The sequence below is a fragment of the Sceloporus undulatus genome, chromosome 1, assembly GCF_019175285.1.
Source record: "Sceloporus undulatus isolate JIND9_A2432 ecotype Alabama chromosome 1, SceUnd_v1.1, whole genome shotgun sequence".
In the NCBI taxonomy this organism is placed as follows: Eukaryota; Metazoa; Chordata; class Lepidosauria; order Squamata; family Phrynosomatidae; genus Sceloporus; species Sceloporus undulatus.
The window spans coordinates 225659292-225674223 of NC_056522.1; the positions used below are offsets into that span (position 1 = coordinate 225659292).

Sequence of the window (14932 nt, forward strand, 5' to 3'; positions counted from 1 at the left end):
TAGCAACTGAGTCTTTATAGTGTTTAATAAACAGTTAAACAAAAGCATCCATGAACAGTAACTATCTCATATTGTATGTGGAGGCAGCAGATTGGCAGTTAAGTATGAAGCTTCAATAAATCAAACCTGGAAACTTCTTTTTTTTTCTCTTTCCAAAGAACACTATTCCAGTTTTGCAACAGGTTACAACAAAGTTTTGTATTCTGAACGATTCACACAAGTGTGTGCTCTTTGTGTGCAGAAAATGATTGATGTGGTTTGTAGGCTAGGTAGAAACCATGGCATCCCAATGCCGACAGATTGCAGTGATTTCTGTCAGTCCATCCTGGGCAATAAGCCCACGAGCTGCCACTCCTTCACTGACCTTGCAGTCTGCTTCTTCTTCCCTGTCCCTTGGTTGCAGACCTGCCACCTGGAACTCCAGATGCTTTTGCCCAACTGTTGACCTGTCCCTACTGCGACCGGGGCTACAAGCGTTTGACATCACTGAAGGAGCACATCAAGTATCGCCATGAGAAGAATGAAGAAAACTTTCCTTGCCCTCTCTGTAACTACACGTTTGCCTACCGTACCCAGCTCGAGCGGCATATGGTGACGCACAAGCCAGGGACAGACCAGGTGGGGGGGGGCTTGTTTTAAGTGATTTCTTTCTATAATAACCCCTTAGAGAAATGATATTGCTTTGATTGGCAATCATTATTAATTTTTCATGGCATTTTGAAGATGCAGATCTTTTAATGGTAATAGCTTTAATTGAGGTCTAAATGATTTTTTGATGGTCTCTTCTAATATGATTTAATAGTCTTATGTTCACGATCGAATGAGTGTGTTAATTTCTAATTTAGAAATTTTATTTGCACTTTAACTTGACTTTAGTTTCATTTTTTTATGTTCCTCAAAATGTGAATGAAATTGTGGCATTTTAATTATACATTATTAAACATCTCAGCAATTTTAATTTCATTTTTTACCTAGTTTTATCCTGTATTTTGCCCATCCCACATAAGATCTTAAAGATATTTCACGAGTCTTCTCAGCTTTTCTATTATGTTACTTTTTATTGTATGTTTTATCAATTTTCATCTAGTTTATATTTTTGAATCAAACTCATTTCACATATGTTGTGCACTTTATACTCTTTTTAATAAAATGTATCCATGCTAGGAATCCATCACTGCTGATATATATCATAATATCATATCTCCTATAAATCAAACTGATTCCTTGACAATATATAGATTAGATTTAATGGAATAAAATGTGTCCGTTTTGAACATATGATTAGGCTTCATTTCATTCTTGAACTAATCACTCTAAAGTGCTGTACCAAAAGTATTTTTGTGCTAACTAAAGAATCCATTCTTAAATCTACTAGGATGTATTACAAAAGAAATCCAAGTGGTAGATCTTAAAATATACTTATCTACATTGGTTCCTTTTACATAGGAATTTTACAAATAGTTTCTTTCTGTCTCGAAGGATGAGAGTTTATCTAGGTTTATCTTGACAGGGTTTTTAAAAATAAAATATATGTTTAATTAGAGAAACAGGCATCAATCCCATCATCTAATCAAACAATTTGGTAATTAGCTCACTATCTCTTACTTAATTTCTGTAATCGATAAAATATCATTCCAACAGAGCTTATCATTTCATTTCAAAGAGTAGAAAGAATTATTAATCTGTAACTCCCCTTTTCCTGGGGGGGAAAAAGAGAGAGACAGCATATCCCTTCCCCATTGTTTCTTACAATCAAAACAGAGCATGGTGAGAATCACTGGAAATTTATCCAACCTAACTGCCTTAAATTTCACATGCAAGAGTGTGATTGTGTTGGCGCATTAGGAATGGTAGCTTTGGTGTTGAAAAGTCCCCTCATTTGCTCATGGCATTTACAATTAGTAAATTAAAATGATTGTATCATATTAACAGTGGCACAACTAAAGTTTATAGTAGTCCTCTGAGGGCTGTGGGGGGAGACAAAGCAGCTGTTGCTGTTTGTTTATGCAACTCAGCAACATATGAGCGCTGGTCCCTCAATGGCGCTCGGCGGGCTGGGCTCTGCTTGATCTTTGAAGGTTGCTGCTGTTTGAACAACCCTCCCTGTGTCCCATGTAACACCATCTGTCTCACTAGGAATGTGGGAAGATTCAGCACACCCTAGCAGTTGTCATACCGTTTCTGTGCTGTCTTTTCTGCAATAGGCTTTTGTGTCATTGCTGCTTGGGAGGGGGGAAAAGCTGACCTCCTACCTTGAACATCCAGACTAGATGACTGCAGCTCCCCCCCCCCCTTCTTCTTCTTTTTGTTCAGAATTCAAAGTCACAGCACTTTTCTCACTTGTTCAGAAAGGTCAGCTGTGTTTGATTCTATCTTTGTGCTGCTTTTTGACTTCTCCTTTCTGCCAACTTTTTTCACTTGTTTTGCCCATACTCTTTCACATTGCTCAGAACTGTGTCGCGTGTGTGTGTGTGTGAAGAAACAAAAAGATGGTTTGATTCTCTGATCAGTACCTTTTTAAAGCAATGACAGCTTCTTGCATTACATTGCAAGGAAAACTTGTTCTTAAAATCATAACGCTAAAATGTTCAGAGGCAAAATAAATAGATGTTTTTCAAACAGTACTTTATGAAGAATTATACATAGTTACAATATGCTGGTAATATTACAAACCTGTGTTTCTTTTAAAAATTAACCAATCCATTCCTCTGAACACTGTGTGCCTCAATATATTGCAGTGCTGATGAAAGACTTAAGAAATAATTCCTAACCAAATGCTGAAAGCACATTCAGATCTGCTTCAGGTTTACTGCCAACATTTTGATTTTTACGGCAGCACTGATGAGGCAAATAAATGTACACGCAGATCTTTCCATCTGAGAGAAAAATGCAAAGTGGCTTTAATTATTTCTTTTCTTAAAAGGAAGTCTCTCCCTCCCTCAGTCTCTCCTTCTTTTGCTCTCTTTACCCACCCACTCACATAACACAAGTACAGATCCTGTATCTGTATCTGTATCTGTATATGCATAAAATTCATGGTGGTGTCTTTACTCCTCCAGCACCAAATGCTGACCCAAGGAGCAGGCAATCGTAAGTTCAAGTGCACAGAGTGTGGCAAGGCCTTCAAATATAAGCACCATCTGAAGGAACACCTGCGAATCCACAGTGGTGAGTAGTTGAGGTGTCAGGGTTCATATTTGCATTTCATATAATGAGCTGAGTTTTTGACAGAAAAAAAGAAAAAATACTTAAACATAATTTTGTTTAAAACTGTCAAGTTATCTTCATAAACTATATTTAATGCATGTTTGTGTTATTTAGGGGAAAAAGGAGGGGGGCTACAAATCAAGGGCTTTCGCAGAAGATATTTTACAAATATCAGAACCTATTCCCTAACCAATTGATTGATTGATTTAATCTAATTGCTCTACTCAGAGGAATTCAGATGTTCTTGTTCTTACTCTAAAAAATAATAATGCAGAAAGCCCTAATGATCAACATGACAAGTGCCTCCAAACCAGAACCATGCTGTGGTTCAGCTGCAAGAAACACCACAAACTCCATTTTTTGGAACAGCTACCTCACTGATTTTTGTGTATTATATTTGTACCCTATACATCCTTCCTCCAAAGGGTTTAGGGCAGTAACTTTGTTTCTGGCCTGGCTTCCTCCCTGGGAAGGGAGCTAAGGTGGTGACGAAGGGCGAGTTCACTTCTCATGGCTTCATTGCCTCTAGGCTGTCTCCTGGGGAGGGGGCTGCAGTGGCAGCGGAGAGACAAGTGTGTCCCTGTAGCTTTGTTGCTGCCTGGCTCTCTCTCCCTAGGGAAGGAGCCGAGGTGGTGGCAGAGGGGTGAACATGCCCTTCATGGGCTTCATCACTGGCCTGGCTCTCTTCCCAGAAAGGGAGCTGGGCTGGTGCCAAAGCCATGAGAGGTGAGCAGGGGGGGGGGGGCTGCCCCTGCTCACCCCCCCCCCCCCCCCAACTAGGAGTCACCAAGTCTGGTGATACCACTGGTTTAGAACAGCTGTTTAGTGTCACAAACATCCCATAATGATAAGTGAACCTGAGAAATAGCAATTTACACAAAAGCCTCACCCAGCAAGCTTTGAAGCTTCAGATTTCTTCATTATATTTTTCAAGGTGCACCTGTCAAATGTTTTGGCTGGATGTAGCAATGTGAAGAATAAAGCTTTCAGTTATTCTCAGCAGACATCTACCATAGGCTACTGTTCTCCAGTGAGTGGACACTTCATTGCAGACACATATTTACTGCAGCATATTGAGTGAAGTGGATCTTTTATGGTCTGGACCTTGAGACCTCCCATGTTGAGATCCAACTTCTGACTTATGGCAACCCTGTGGTGAATCTATCACAGGGTTTTCTGTGACTGAGAATGTGTGGGTCACCCAAGGTCACCCACTGGGTTTCCATGGCCAAGCAGGGAATCAAAACCTGAGCTGCAGAGTTTTAGTCCAGTGGTAAACCACTAATGCCAGCATATATAGTATAGTAAAGTATATTTAGTATATAGTACTGTATATGGCTATGCTATACTACATTATATATACTATAGTGAAAATCATTTCCTCAGAGACAGCTGATTTTGTGTGCACAGTTGGATGTCTCTCCTGGATTAAGAGAAATAGGCTGAGCGCATTAAGAAATCCAGGTGCACATCTGAACACATAGCTGGGCACAAAAAAGTGGTAAAATGAGGTACCATTTTACTTTTATAGATTGAATTAGTAAACACATGAAAATCTTACGTAGGGCTTTCCCTCAGCTTAAAAATTATTTGATATAAAGCCAGGGATTCAGTTATTTTAAACTAAAAAGTAAAGACATCAGGCTGTAATCCTGTGCATGTATGCATAGATGTAAACTCCACTGACTTCAGTGGGAGTTACTGTATTCTCAGATAAGGGTGTATCCATTTGCGGCTAAGAATTTGCAATTTTATTTTGAAGATACAAAACTTACTGAAGAGGTTTGTGTAGTCATGCAGTGTTTTAATTCCAAGGTACTGTTTTGCTCATATATTGCTCTAAATATTATTAATTTCAACAGTAAATTCAAGTTTCTCCAGTTGAAACCAATCAAAAGGATGTTCATTACACCCATTAAAGCCATGGCAGATAGACAAACAGAAAGCTATATTTTTCAATCAGAGAATATCCCCCCTTTCTATCCCCCTGAAGATACCCACTTTCACCACTGACATCCAAACATAGGGAATTGTGATTAATTTCAACAGCAGTTGGAAAGAAAGTCAAGATCTTTAAACTGCTCTCTGATCCCAGCTTGTTCTCATTTATTGCAGATTAAATAAACCACAGTTCCTTGCTCCCCAGTTTAAGGAAACTATGGTTTGTTTAACTTCATAGAACATTATCTCACCAGCCTCTTTCTCACTGCAGTTATGCTTGTAATAATGAAATGGGAACAAACCATTTTCTAGGCAACCATCACTGCACCTCTCTCATTTGCTTCTGCCCCCATCATGCTCTCTTCCTGCCCTCTACTTTAACCCCACCTCCTTCCCTTATGCTCTATCCAGCATGGCTTTGGGTGGGTTTTTTTTTAGCAATGACTCCCCACTTTAAGTGGGAAGTGGTGGCTTAGTGGTTAAGAGACCAGTTCTGATGATCAGAAGATCAGAAAGTTGGCAGTTTGAAGCCCAGGTGTTGCATGATGGGGTGAGCTCCTGTCACTAGTCCCAGATTCTGCAGACCTAGCAGTTCAAAAGAATGCAAATGTAAGTTGATAAATAGGTACCACTTCTTGGTGGGAAGGTACCAGCATTTGGTGCAGTCATGTTGGCCACAGGACTGCCAGAGCAGTCCTCAGACAATGCTGGCTCTTCGGCTTAGAAACAGAGATGAGCACCAGCCCTACAGTCAGTTACAACTACACACTGGATGTAATCACATGGGCCGTCCATACCAAAAATGGTTAAAGTGGTGGCATCCCAGAAAAGCAAGCCCATTTGCTAATAGTTATCGCACACAACAGCTCAACAAGGGGTTAAAGGCACATTAGTTAGGGTCAGATTTGAATCTGGGTATCAAAAGGAGACAAACAAATCCCCATTGCTCACTTAGAAATACCTTTTCTGTACATGTTCAAAACGGTCATTTCCACACGTGCACACACAGACGTGCTCCAGGGAGGGGAGGGGAGACCAGGGAGGGATCCTGTTTGCCCCAAAAGACCCAGAAACTGTGTGTAAGAGAGGCAGAATGAGGCTGCCCTTTGCAAACTCCGTAAAACCACAAAGACACACACACGAGAGAGAGAGAGAAAAGAGGGGAGCTGGCTGATTCCACAGAGGACTGAGCCTCCCCGATGCCCTCCTTTTCCAGGGCATGTCCTCCATTTCTCCCTCCTGTCTAGGAGGACTTCCAAAGCATCCTCCCTCTGCCTTCTCCAAGCAGCTGTGCCCTTAATTAGAGGAGGAAAAGCAGCCAGAGAACCTAAAGAGGGGAGTGTCTTGTGTGTATCCCTTTAAGGATGAAAGCATTATCCTTCTTTGGCACAACAAGGCACCCTGGGAAATGAAGTCATCTGAGGCATGCTTTCCACATGGCTGGCATTACGCGAAGGGAGTCAATTCGCAAACAAAATGGAAACGTAAATTTGGTAATTTTGCGAATTTACTTATTTCCTGATTGACCTCACATTCCCCCTGCAATCTCTTCTGATTGCCTGCAGCATCATGTGAAAAGGAGCTGCGATATTTGTCCCTAAACCCTGGATGATCCTGCATTGGCCCCACTTTAAACTTCTAATTTTGCCCCTGCGTGATAACATCCATTCATGGCAAGAGACTACCTTTACTTTTACCGCTCTTTAAAAACAGGGCTTAGTTTTAGAACAATCCTCTGCTATAAGAATTTAGTGTTCAGTGAAGCCTGCTTTACAGCCCATCTAATGATGACTCTGCTTCAGTTCACTTTCAAAAGCCTTTTTTCTTTGCCTTAGTATTAAATTTGTTTATGTGTTATGAACCTTCAGATTTAATATGCAAACCTATGTATTGGTATCTGTCATAGAATTTGATATCCTGAGGGCCTTTAGAGGTAATTACTTTGCAGAGTGCAATAAATTTAGGCTTCCCCCCCCTGCAATTGCAGATTTTTTCTGAAAGTTGTACTTCTAGAGTAAAGTTATCACACTATACTGATTGCAACATTTGATAACTAGGAAGATGCAGCTCCCTCAAGATAATGCATTCTTTGATCTATCCAGTACATTTGGATTGGGGAGACAAGAGAGTGTGAGAGAAAAACTTCATATCCTCACCCCCCCAATTTTATGCATGCACATCCAAAACCAGGCACAACAAGCAGGAAGTGAGTAAGGTACTAACCTTGGATAAAGGAAATGGAAGTTACTAATCTAGCTTCTACTACAGTTTTCAAGGTGCCTATTGAATTCATGTAGGGCCATTCCAAAAGTATAGAAAAAGCAGAGAAAAAGAAATACAAAGGTACCATAGATCTGCCCTTGATCGCCTCCTCATCTGTTCCTTCTTTTATCTCTGTTCCGATCTCCTTCACCTCTTGATTAATTGCAAACCATAATTAACTATAATGATAAATCAGTTTGGTTACTTTGAAGGCTGAAATGGGAAAACTATGTTTTGTATAAACTAGATTGTTCCTCCAGATGGATTTTAGAAACTTAGGCCCTGTACAGACCGGCATGTTGTGCCAGCCTGTGGGTTGAGTCAGGGCACAGCGTCCTGATGCTGAACACCCTAACTCCGCCCCCAGGGCATCATGATGCCACACGCCATTCTAGATGGTACATGGCATCATGACACAACTCTGGCACTGCATCCAGAAGATGCAGTGCCAAAGGGGTACCGTAGCTGCTGCTATGGCACCCTTTTGAGGTTGCAAATAGAAGCCATTTCTGCAGCTCCTTTTTGCACCCTCCAGAGGACGGATAGGGGCAGAAGCATGAGGTTGCTGCGGCCCCAATCCAGCCAGGAAAGGGGTGCCCTCCTGCTGCTCCTTAGGAGCAATCTGTATAGCCCCTTAGTTCAAGCCATTGGCCTGTTACAGACTGCCAAAATAAAGCTGCTTAAGGTCTCTTTGGAGGTATGCTGTTTAAATGATGCATGCATCCTAAGAGTCCGGAAGCTGCACCAAAAGCTGCACTCCAGTGCTTAGGAATGGAGTGTGGCTTTGGTGCGACCTCCGGACTCTTAGGACCCATGCATCATTTAAATAGTATACCTCCAAAGAGACCCGAAGCAGCTTTATTTTGGCAGTCTGTAACAGGCCATTGTTTCTAATTCTAGTTTGGAGACAAAGAATGGTTTGCACAAAACTCTGACTGCCCAATCCAGATGTCATAGCAAATTGCAGTTTGCGCAACCCAAACACCTGGTTTGATTTCAGGACCCCCTCATGCATACCCAAATCTTTGGATGTTCAAGTCTCATTATATACAGTGGCCTAGTAAAATGATATCCCTATATAAAATGGCAAAATCAAAGTTTACTTTCTAGATTTTTAAAAAAAGATTTCCAACCCCTGCATGATTTAATTCATGGATACAGAATCTGTGGGTATGGAGGGTGAACTGTACTTTACCTGTACTTTACCAGAATTAGAAACTATGGCTTCAGCTGAGTTGCTGATATACATATAAAGGAACCTTCTGGTTTGTACAAATCATATTTCACAAAGCTGCCTATTTCACAAAGACCCCAGAAGATACAAGAGAGCGGGAGTAAGAACAAATAAATGACCCTGATATTTATTAATGTAATCCAAATAGTTTAAATATACCCTTGTCCATAAGTAAATACACACACACATACAGAGAGAGAGAGAGTCTCAGAATGTCAAAGGACCAAAGTTTTTGATGGTCATGAAAAATGAGGGAGATTCAGTGCCCCTTCCTAGGAAAGATGACTACTGTTCTCTGAATGTTGCCTAATGGGGTACCTGAAAGTTTAATAATCAATATGAAAATTAATCAATAAATATCAGTATTCTGAAGTATAAATATCCCCTTAATTTAGAATTAAGATTGGGAAAAATTGCTAACAATCATAAACTCAGTAGCCTACAGTGAACTAATTAATCTCCAGAGCACTGGTCCCTAAACTTTTTGGGGGCTACCACCCCCCTTCCCTCTTGGATGACAATCCTAGTGCCCCCCCCCCCCGGCATAGTTTTTGATATTGGGTCTGCTGTTCTACTGCAAATTCAAATCAGCTAATCTCAGCTGCTGCTCCCTTTACACCCAGTCACTTTGGGAGCAGCAATCCAGTAGTTGGATGAGCAGTGACCAAGAAGCTTCTTGCTTGTGCTGGTCTCGCAGCAAAGGCCGGCCCATGCAAAAGTCTTCTTGATTGCTTTTTGTCTTGCTGCTCAGTTGCTGCTCACTTTGCATCCTCTCATCCTGGGAGCAGCAAATGAGCAGCTGGTTAAGCAACGACCAAGAAGCCTCTCACCTGTGCCAGCCTTGCAGCAAAGGCCAGTGTGGATGAGAGGCATCTTGGTTGCTACTCAGCCAGCTGCTCACTTGCAGTTCCTGAATGACCAGACGCAAGGGAGAAGCATCTCTCCAGAGAGGAGGGACTCTCAATCCTTCATCAGGGCAGAGAAAGGCACTGACGAATTGTATGTAGAGTGTTTGCATAGGCTATTGGAGACTGATGTGGACCGGGAAAGGGAGAGATTTTAATTACAAGAGCCAATCCAAGACAAAGGACCCTTTCCAGTGACTGAGCACAGATGCTCCTTTCCCAAAGACGTCATCATCTTCATCATCATCATTTATTGTACTTATACCCCCCTCTTTAGAAATGCTCTCAGAGCAGAATACATGTCTTCTCCACAAAGCTTCAAGTGTCCACTCTTCCAAAAAAGGAAAAGATTTCCTCTGCTACCCTGTCTCTCAGGAGTTTATCAAATGGGACGGGAGGCTCTCAATTTTTAAAGAGAAGATAGCGAGGTCAATTCGAAAATTCACGCAATTACGTGATTACTTACTATACCTTAAATTCATTGTAATGGCCTCCCCAAATGCAACCCAGATTCTGTGCAAAGTAAGTCATCACATTGGTCGGTTCTTAATTGCAAATTGGCACCCTTGCGCATGCTCAGTGAGATTCCAGATGACTGGAGCATAGCATGTTTAGGTGGGTGAGAGAGAGGAACCAAGGAACCCTGCAATTTACAAAAGAGGCTGGGGGCGGCGGGAAGAATGGTTGAAAGAACATGCTCTATTCACATTAAAACGAGCATATATTCACTCTTGTCACATTAAAACATGAATATAATGGTTATCCAATAGCTCCTGGTCCATGCCTCTTAATTAGCAGGCAGCAGCCCCACCTCAGCAATGCTGAAGGACAAATGGAAGCAAAATTGAAGTGGAATTGTAGTGTGGCTTCATGGGAATCCCCCCTTCCAGTTTGGGGGGGGGGGACCAGGACCAAAGGAGACATGCACATCACACCAAACAACAGCGCACTGAGTGTGAAGTTGCTTAGGAATAGGGTTTGTGACTTCGCTAGTTCACTGAATTTACTTAACTGTGGATTGATGCGTGATTGCGTTCGGAGTGCGTTCGGATGGCCAGCAATCGCATGTGGTAACCTTTCACGCAATAACATTAATATGCATGATTGCAGTCAGGATGACACTAAATTATACTTCCAATTTCAGTCGTGTGATATCCTCCTCAGCCTGTCTAATGAAAGAAAACAGGAGCAGCAGTGCAACTCCAACGTGCCAGCCAAGTCCCACCAAAACTCACTAAGCTGAAGCAGGGTCCCAAATTTGAAAGCTCCTTCTCCCTCACCACCATGTGCTCTAACTCTTTGCCCCAGTCTGTCCCAAAATGGTGACACTCCAAGCTACATAAGCAATGCCCTGTGCCCAAGCATCATGGGAGTTTCCCAATTGCCAATACTAGTGAAAGACATTGGTATTCGAGTGAACTCACATGGACAGGCAAACCGTGGGAGATAGCACCACACAAAATGAGCAATGAGGCTGTGTGGTGATTTTTTGAGGACCTAAAAATAAATTTTATGCAATCGTCATCCCCACCATGGTCCTAAAGGACGCTGGTTCTATTTGTTTTTCTCGCTCACTGATACTTTGACTGAAGCCCCCTCTGCTACCCCCTTTTTTCCTTCACGGCCTTGCTACTGCCCCCCCATCTACCTCATCACTCCCGCTAGGACCTGCTACTTCCCACTTTGGGAATCACTGCTCTAGCTCCATACAAAGTGCTACTACTGTATACTCTGATTTCTCTTCAGATTGTATAGAGTAAATCTTTTGCCTTTTAAAAGACATGATAAAAATTATGCTCATCTGCTCTCTGTATTGAAATGTTACAAACATGGCTGTGTTGTATGTACACTTTCAAGCTCAATGCTTTACCCAGTACACGTCCACTCATGCATGTCCTACATACAACAAAATATAAGCAGCAAAGAAAGCTGGAAAAGATCTTTTGGATGACAGTTTCCTGCTGCAAAAGGGAAAAATCATTCAATCAAATAAATAAAATAAATAGAATCTGCAAGCATGATGTGATTAGTTGCTAAATTATATATCTGAAGAACAGGTTTGTCTCTTACTAATATTTTTTTTTTAATTGATTACAGGTGAAAAGCCATACGAGTGTCCAAATTGCAAGAAGCGTTTCTCCCATTCTGGCTCATATAGTTCACACATCAGCAGCAAGAAATGTATTGGTTTAATCTCTGTAAATGGTCGAATGAGAAACAGTATCAAGAATGGTTCTTCTCCTAATTCTGTATCTTCTTCACCTACTAACTCAGCCATTACACAATTGAGAAACAAGCTGGAGAATGGAAAACCACTTAGTATGTCTGAGCAGTCAGGCTTACTGAAAATCAAAACAGAACCACTAGACTTCAATGAATATAAAGTTCTGATGACATCCCACGGGTTCACTGGTGCTAGTCCTTTTATGAATGGTAGACTTGGTTCAACCAGCCCAATAGGAGTCCATGCTTCTACGCAAAGTCCAATGCAGCACTTAGGAATGGGAATAGAATCATCTTTACTTGGATTCCCATCAATGGGGAGCAATTTAAGTGAAGTGCAGAAAGTCCTACAGATTGTTGATAATACAGTTTCTAGGCAGAAAATGGACTGCAGCACTGACGAGATCTCCAAGCTGAAGGGTTATCACATGAAGGACCCTTGTTCTCAACCGGAGGAACAAGGTGTTACTTCTCCTGGTATTCCACCTGTTGGTCTTCCAGTAGTCAGTCATAATGGTGCCACTAAAAGTATTATTGATTACACGTTAGAAAAGGTCAACGAAGCCAAAGCTTGTCTCCAGAGTTTGACTACAGACTCAAGGAGACAGCTCAACAATATTAAGAAAGATAAGCTACGCCCCCTAATAGATCTGGTAATGGAAGATAAAATGATAGAGAACCATAACATACCCACCCCATTTTCATGCCAGTTCTGTAAAGAAAGTTTTCCTGGTCCCATTCCCCTGCATCAGCATGAACGTTACCTGTGTAAAATGAATGAAGAAATCAAAGCAGTCCTCCAGCCTCATGAAAACATGGCTCCTAGCAAACCAGGAGTGTTCATTGATAAGCAAGCTCTCTTCCTATCGTCGGTACTTGAGAAAGGAATGACTAGCCCCATCAATCCATACAAGGACCATATGTCTGTACTTAAAGCATATTTTGCTATGAATATGGAACCCACTTCTGATGAACTACTGAAAATTTCCATTGCTGTTGGCCTTCCTCAGGAATTTGTGAAGGAATGGTTTGAACAAAGAAAAGTCTACCAGTTCTCAACTTCCAGGTCACCATCTCTGGAAAGGAGCAGTGCCAAGGTGGTGCTGGCTGCCACCAATAACACTCCCACTAAAGACTCTTTGTCAGCCAGATCCCCTATAAAGCCTGTGGACTCTATAACATCACCATCTATAGCTGAACTTCACAACAGTGTTACTAACTGTGATACTCCTCTCAGGCTAACAAAACCTACTCACTTTACCAGTATTAAACCAGTTGACAAATTGGACCACTCCAGGAGCAATACTCCTTCTCCATTAAATCTTTCTTCCACATCTTCTAAAAACTCCCATAGTAGTTCTTACACTCCAAACAGTTTCTCCTCTGAGGAGCTTCAAGCTGAGCCTTTGGACTTGTCTTTACCAAAACAAATGAAGGAACCCAAAAGTATTATAGCCACAAAGAACAAAACAAAATCCAGTAGTGTAAATGTAGACCACAACAGTGTTTCTTCATCATCTGAAACCTCAGATGAGCCACTGAACTTGACTTTTATCAAAAAAGAATTTTCTAATTCAAATAGTTTGGATAAAAGCACTAACCCAGTATTTGGTATGAACCCTTTTAGTGCCAAACCTTTATATACCACACTTCCACCACAAAGCGCATTTCCCCCAGCCACCTTTATGCCACCAGTTCAGACCAGTATTCCGGGGTTACGACCATACCCAGGAATAGATCAAATGAGCTTCCTACCACATATGGCCTATACATATCCAACTGGAGCAGCTACGTTTGCTGACATGCAGCAAAGGCGAAAGTACCAGCGGAAGCAAGGATTTCAGGTAAATGTCTTATTTCCCATTGGGAAATTTATGTGTCATGTTTCATAATTTAAAATAGTCTGATCATTTTCCTAAATGCCTCAAACTTTTTACAATAGAACAGATACGAGACTGAAAGTGTGGTTTAGAAAAAGAGGTGGAATTTGCCACAAATGTCACAACAAATAAATGTTCATTTGTTGTGTTATTTAGACATAATTTTCTGCTTGCAATTTCAGTAAGTTTCAGAGGTCCACTTACCCATTCTTCAAAGAAAGCACTCTTGGAATAAGACAATCACATAGAATCATCACAAAGAAAGGTTGTTTCTCTATCCCTTTGAGAAATGGGTAAAGTTTGTGTTCTTAAAGCAGAAAATGCTTGGACAATTCATATTCATAAATAGCCAACTCATTGCAAAGACTTCTAAAACAAATACAGTTTCCTGGTTTGTGGCTTCATTGGCACAGCCATTGCTACGGGTATGGTAGTTTTCCTGGCCACTGTAACCCTTAGAGATTCCCCAGAGAATCACATGGAAATGATAATGCAGGCATAAGCTGTTTATAATATGTTCCGACTAATCTTTACAAAGCTATAAAAGGGATTATGAAGATCCCTAGGCCAGACTTGTTTTCATCTCACCTGTTCCATTTTCCACTGTTATACGTCCTCTCCCCCCCCTCCATATCCCATCCTTCAGACTTTGTGGCAAAGTCTCTATAAACATTCCAGTTTTTAGGTAGTTTATCTGCTGTAGTCTTCATCATCATATACAACTCACTCGGTCCTGATTTAGGCTGACATGATGTGGATCATATGTGGACATATCAGAGCTCTCTTATTCCATGAGAGATCACTGGTCCATATAACCTATACTGATCTACTATGACTAGCAGTGGCTCTCCAGCATCTTACACAGACTATTTCCCACCAGCTGCTACCCAATACTTATTTTAACTGGAGGTGCCAGGAAATGCAACTGGAACCTTCTAAATGCAGTGTATGTGCTCTGCCACTGACCTGTGGCTCAGTATAGGTGTGACTTGCTTTGCTTCTAAATTTTAAGTAACTCCAAATGGCTAAAATTGTGGCACCTGTCCATTTAAATACAGCAAAGGATTTTATTCTTCGGAAACATTCATAGTGTGTAGGAATTGTGTATATATTGGCAGACGGAGATTAACTGATACTTGATTTTTTAAAACATCTGTGGACATTCCCATATGACCTGTTAGGCTCCATTAGTAATTTTACCAACTAGTAAATGTTTTATATTTTCAAATGTGAAAATCAGGTATGGTTTAATGTTACAGGCAGTAATCCCTCTCTGCACA

The 14932-nt window shown here is 41.2% G+C and overlaps 1 protein-coding gene across 4 annotated transcripts in view; it reads left to right on the forward strand.

Moving 5' to 3' along the window:
- ZEB2 (zinc finger E-box binding homeobox 2) overlaps nucleotides 1-14932 on the forward strand; it is a 198468-nt gene that overhangs the window by 156441 nt on the left and 27095 nt on the right. For all 4 annotated transcript variants that reach the window (XM_042462778.1, XM_042462770.1, XM_042462783.1 and 1 more), the window contains 3 exons: nucleotides 404-618; nucleotides 3060-3168; nucleotides 11647-13616. In XM_042462778.1, coding sequence (XP_042318712.1) covers nucleotides 404-618; nucleotides 3060-3168; nucleotides 11647-13616 — 2294 coding nt within the window. The remainder of the gene's footprint in view (nucleotides 1-403; nucleotides 619-3059; nucleotides 3169-11646; nucleotides 13617-14932) is intronic.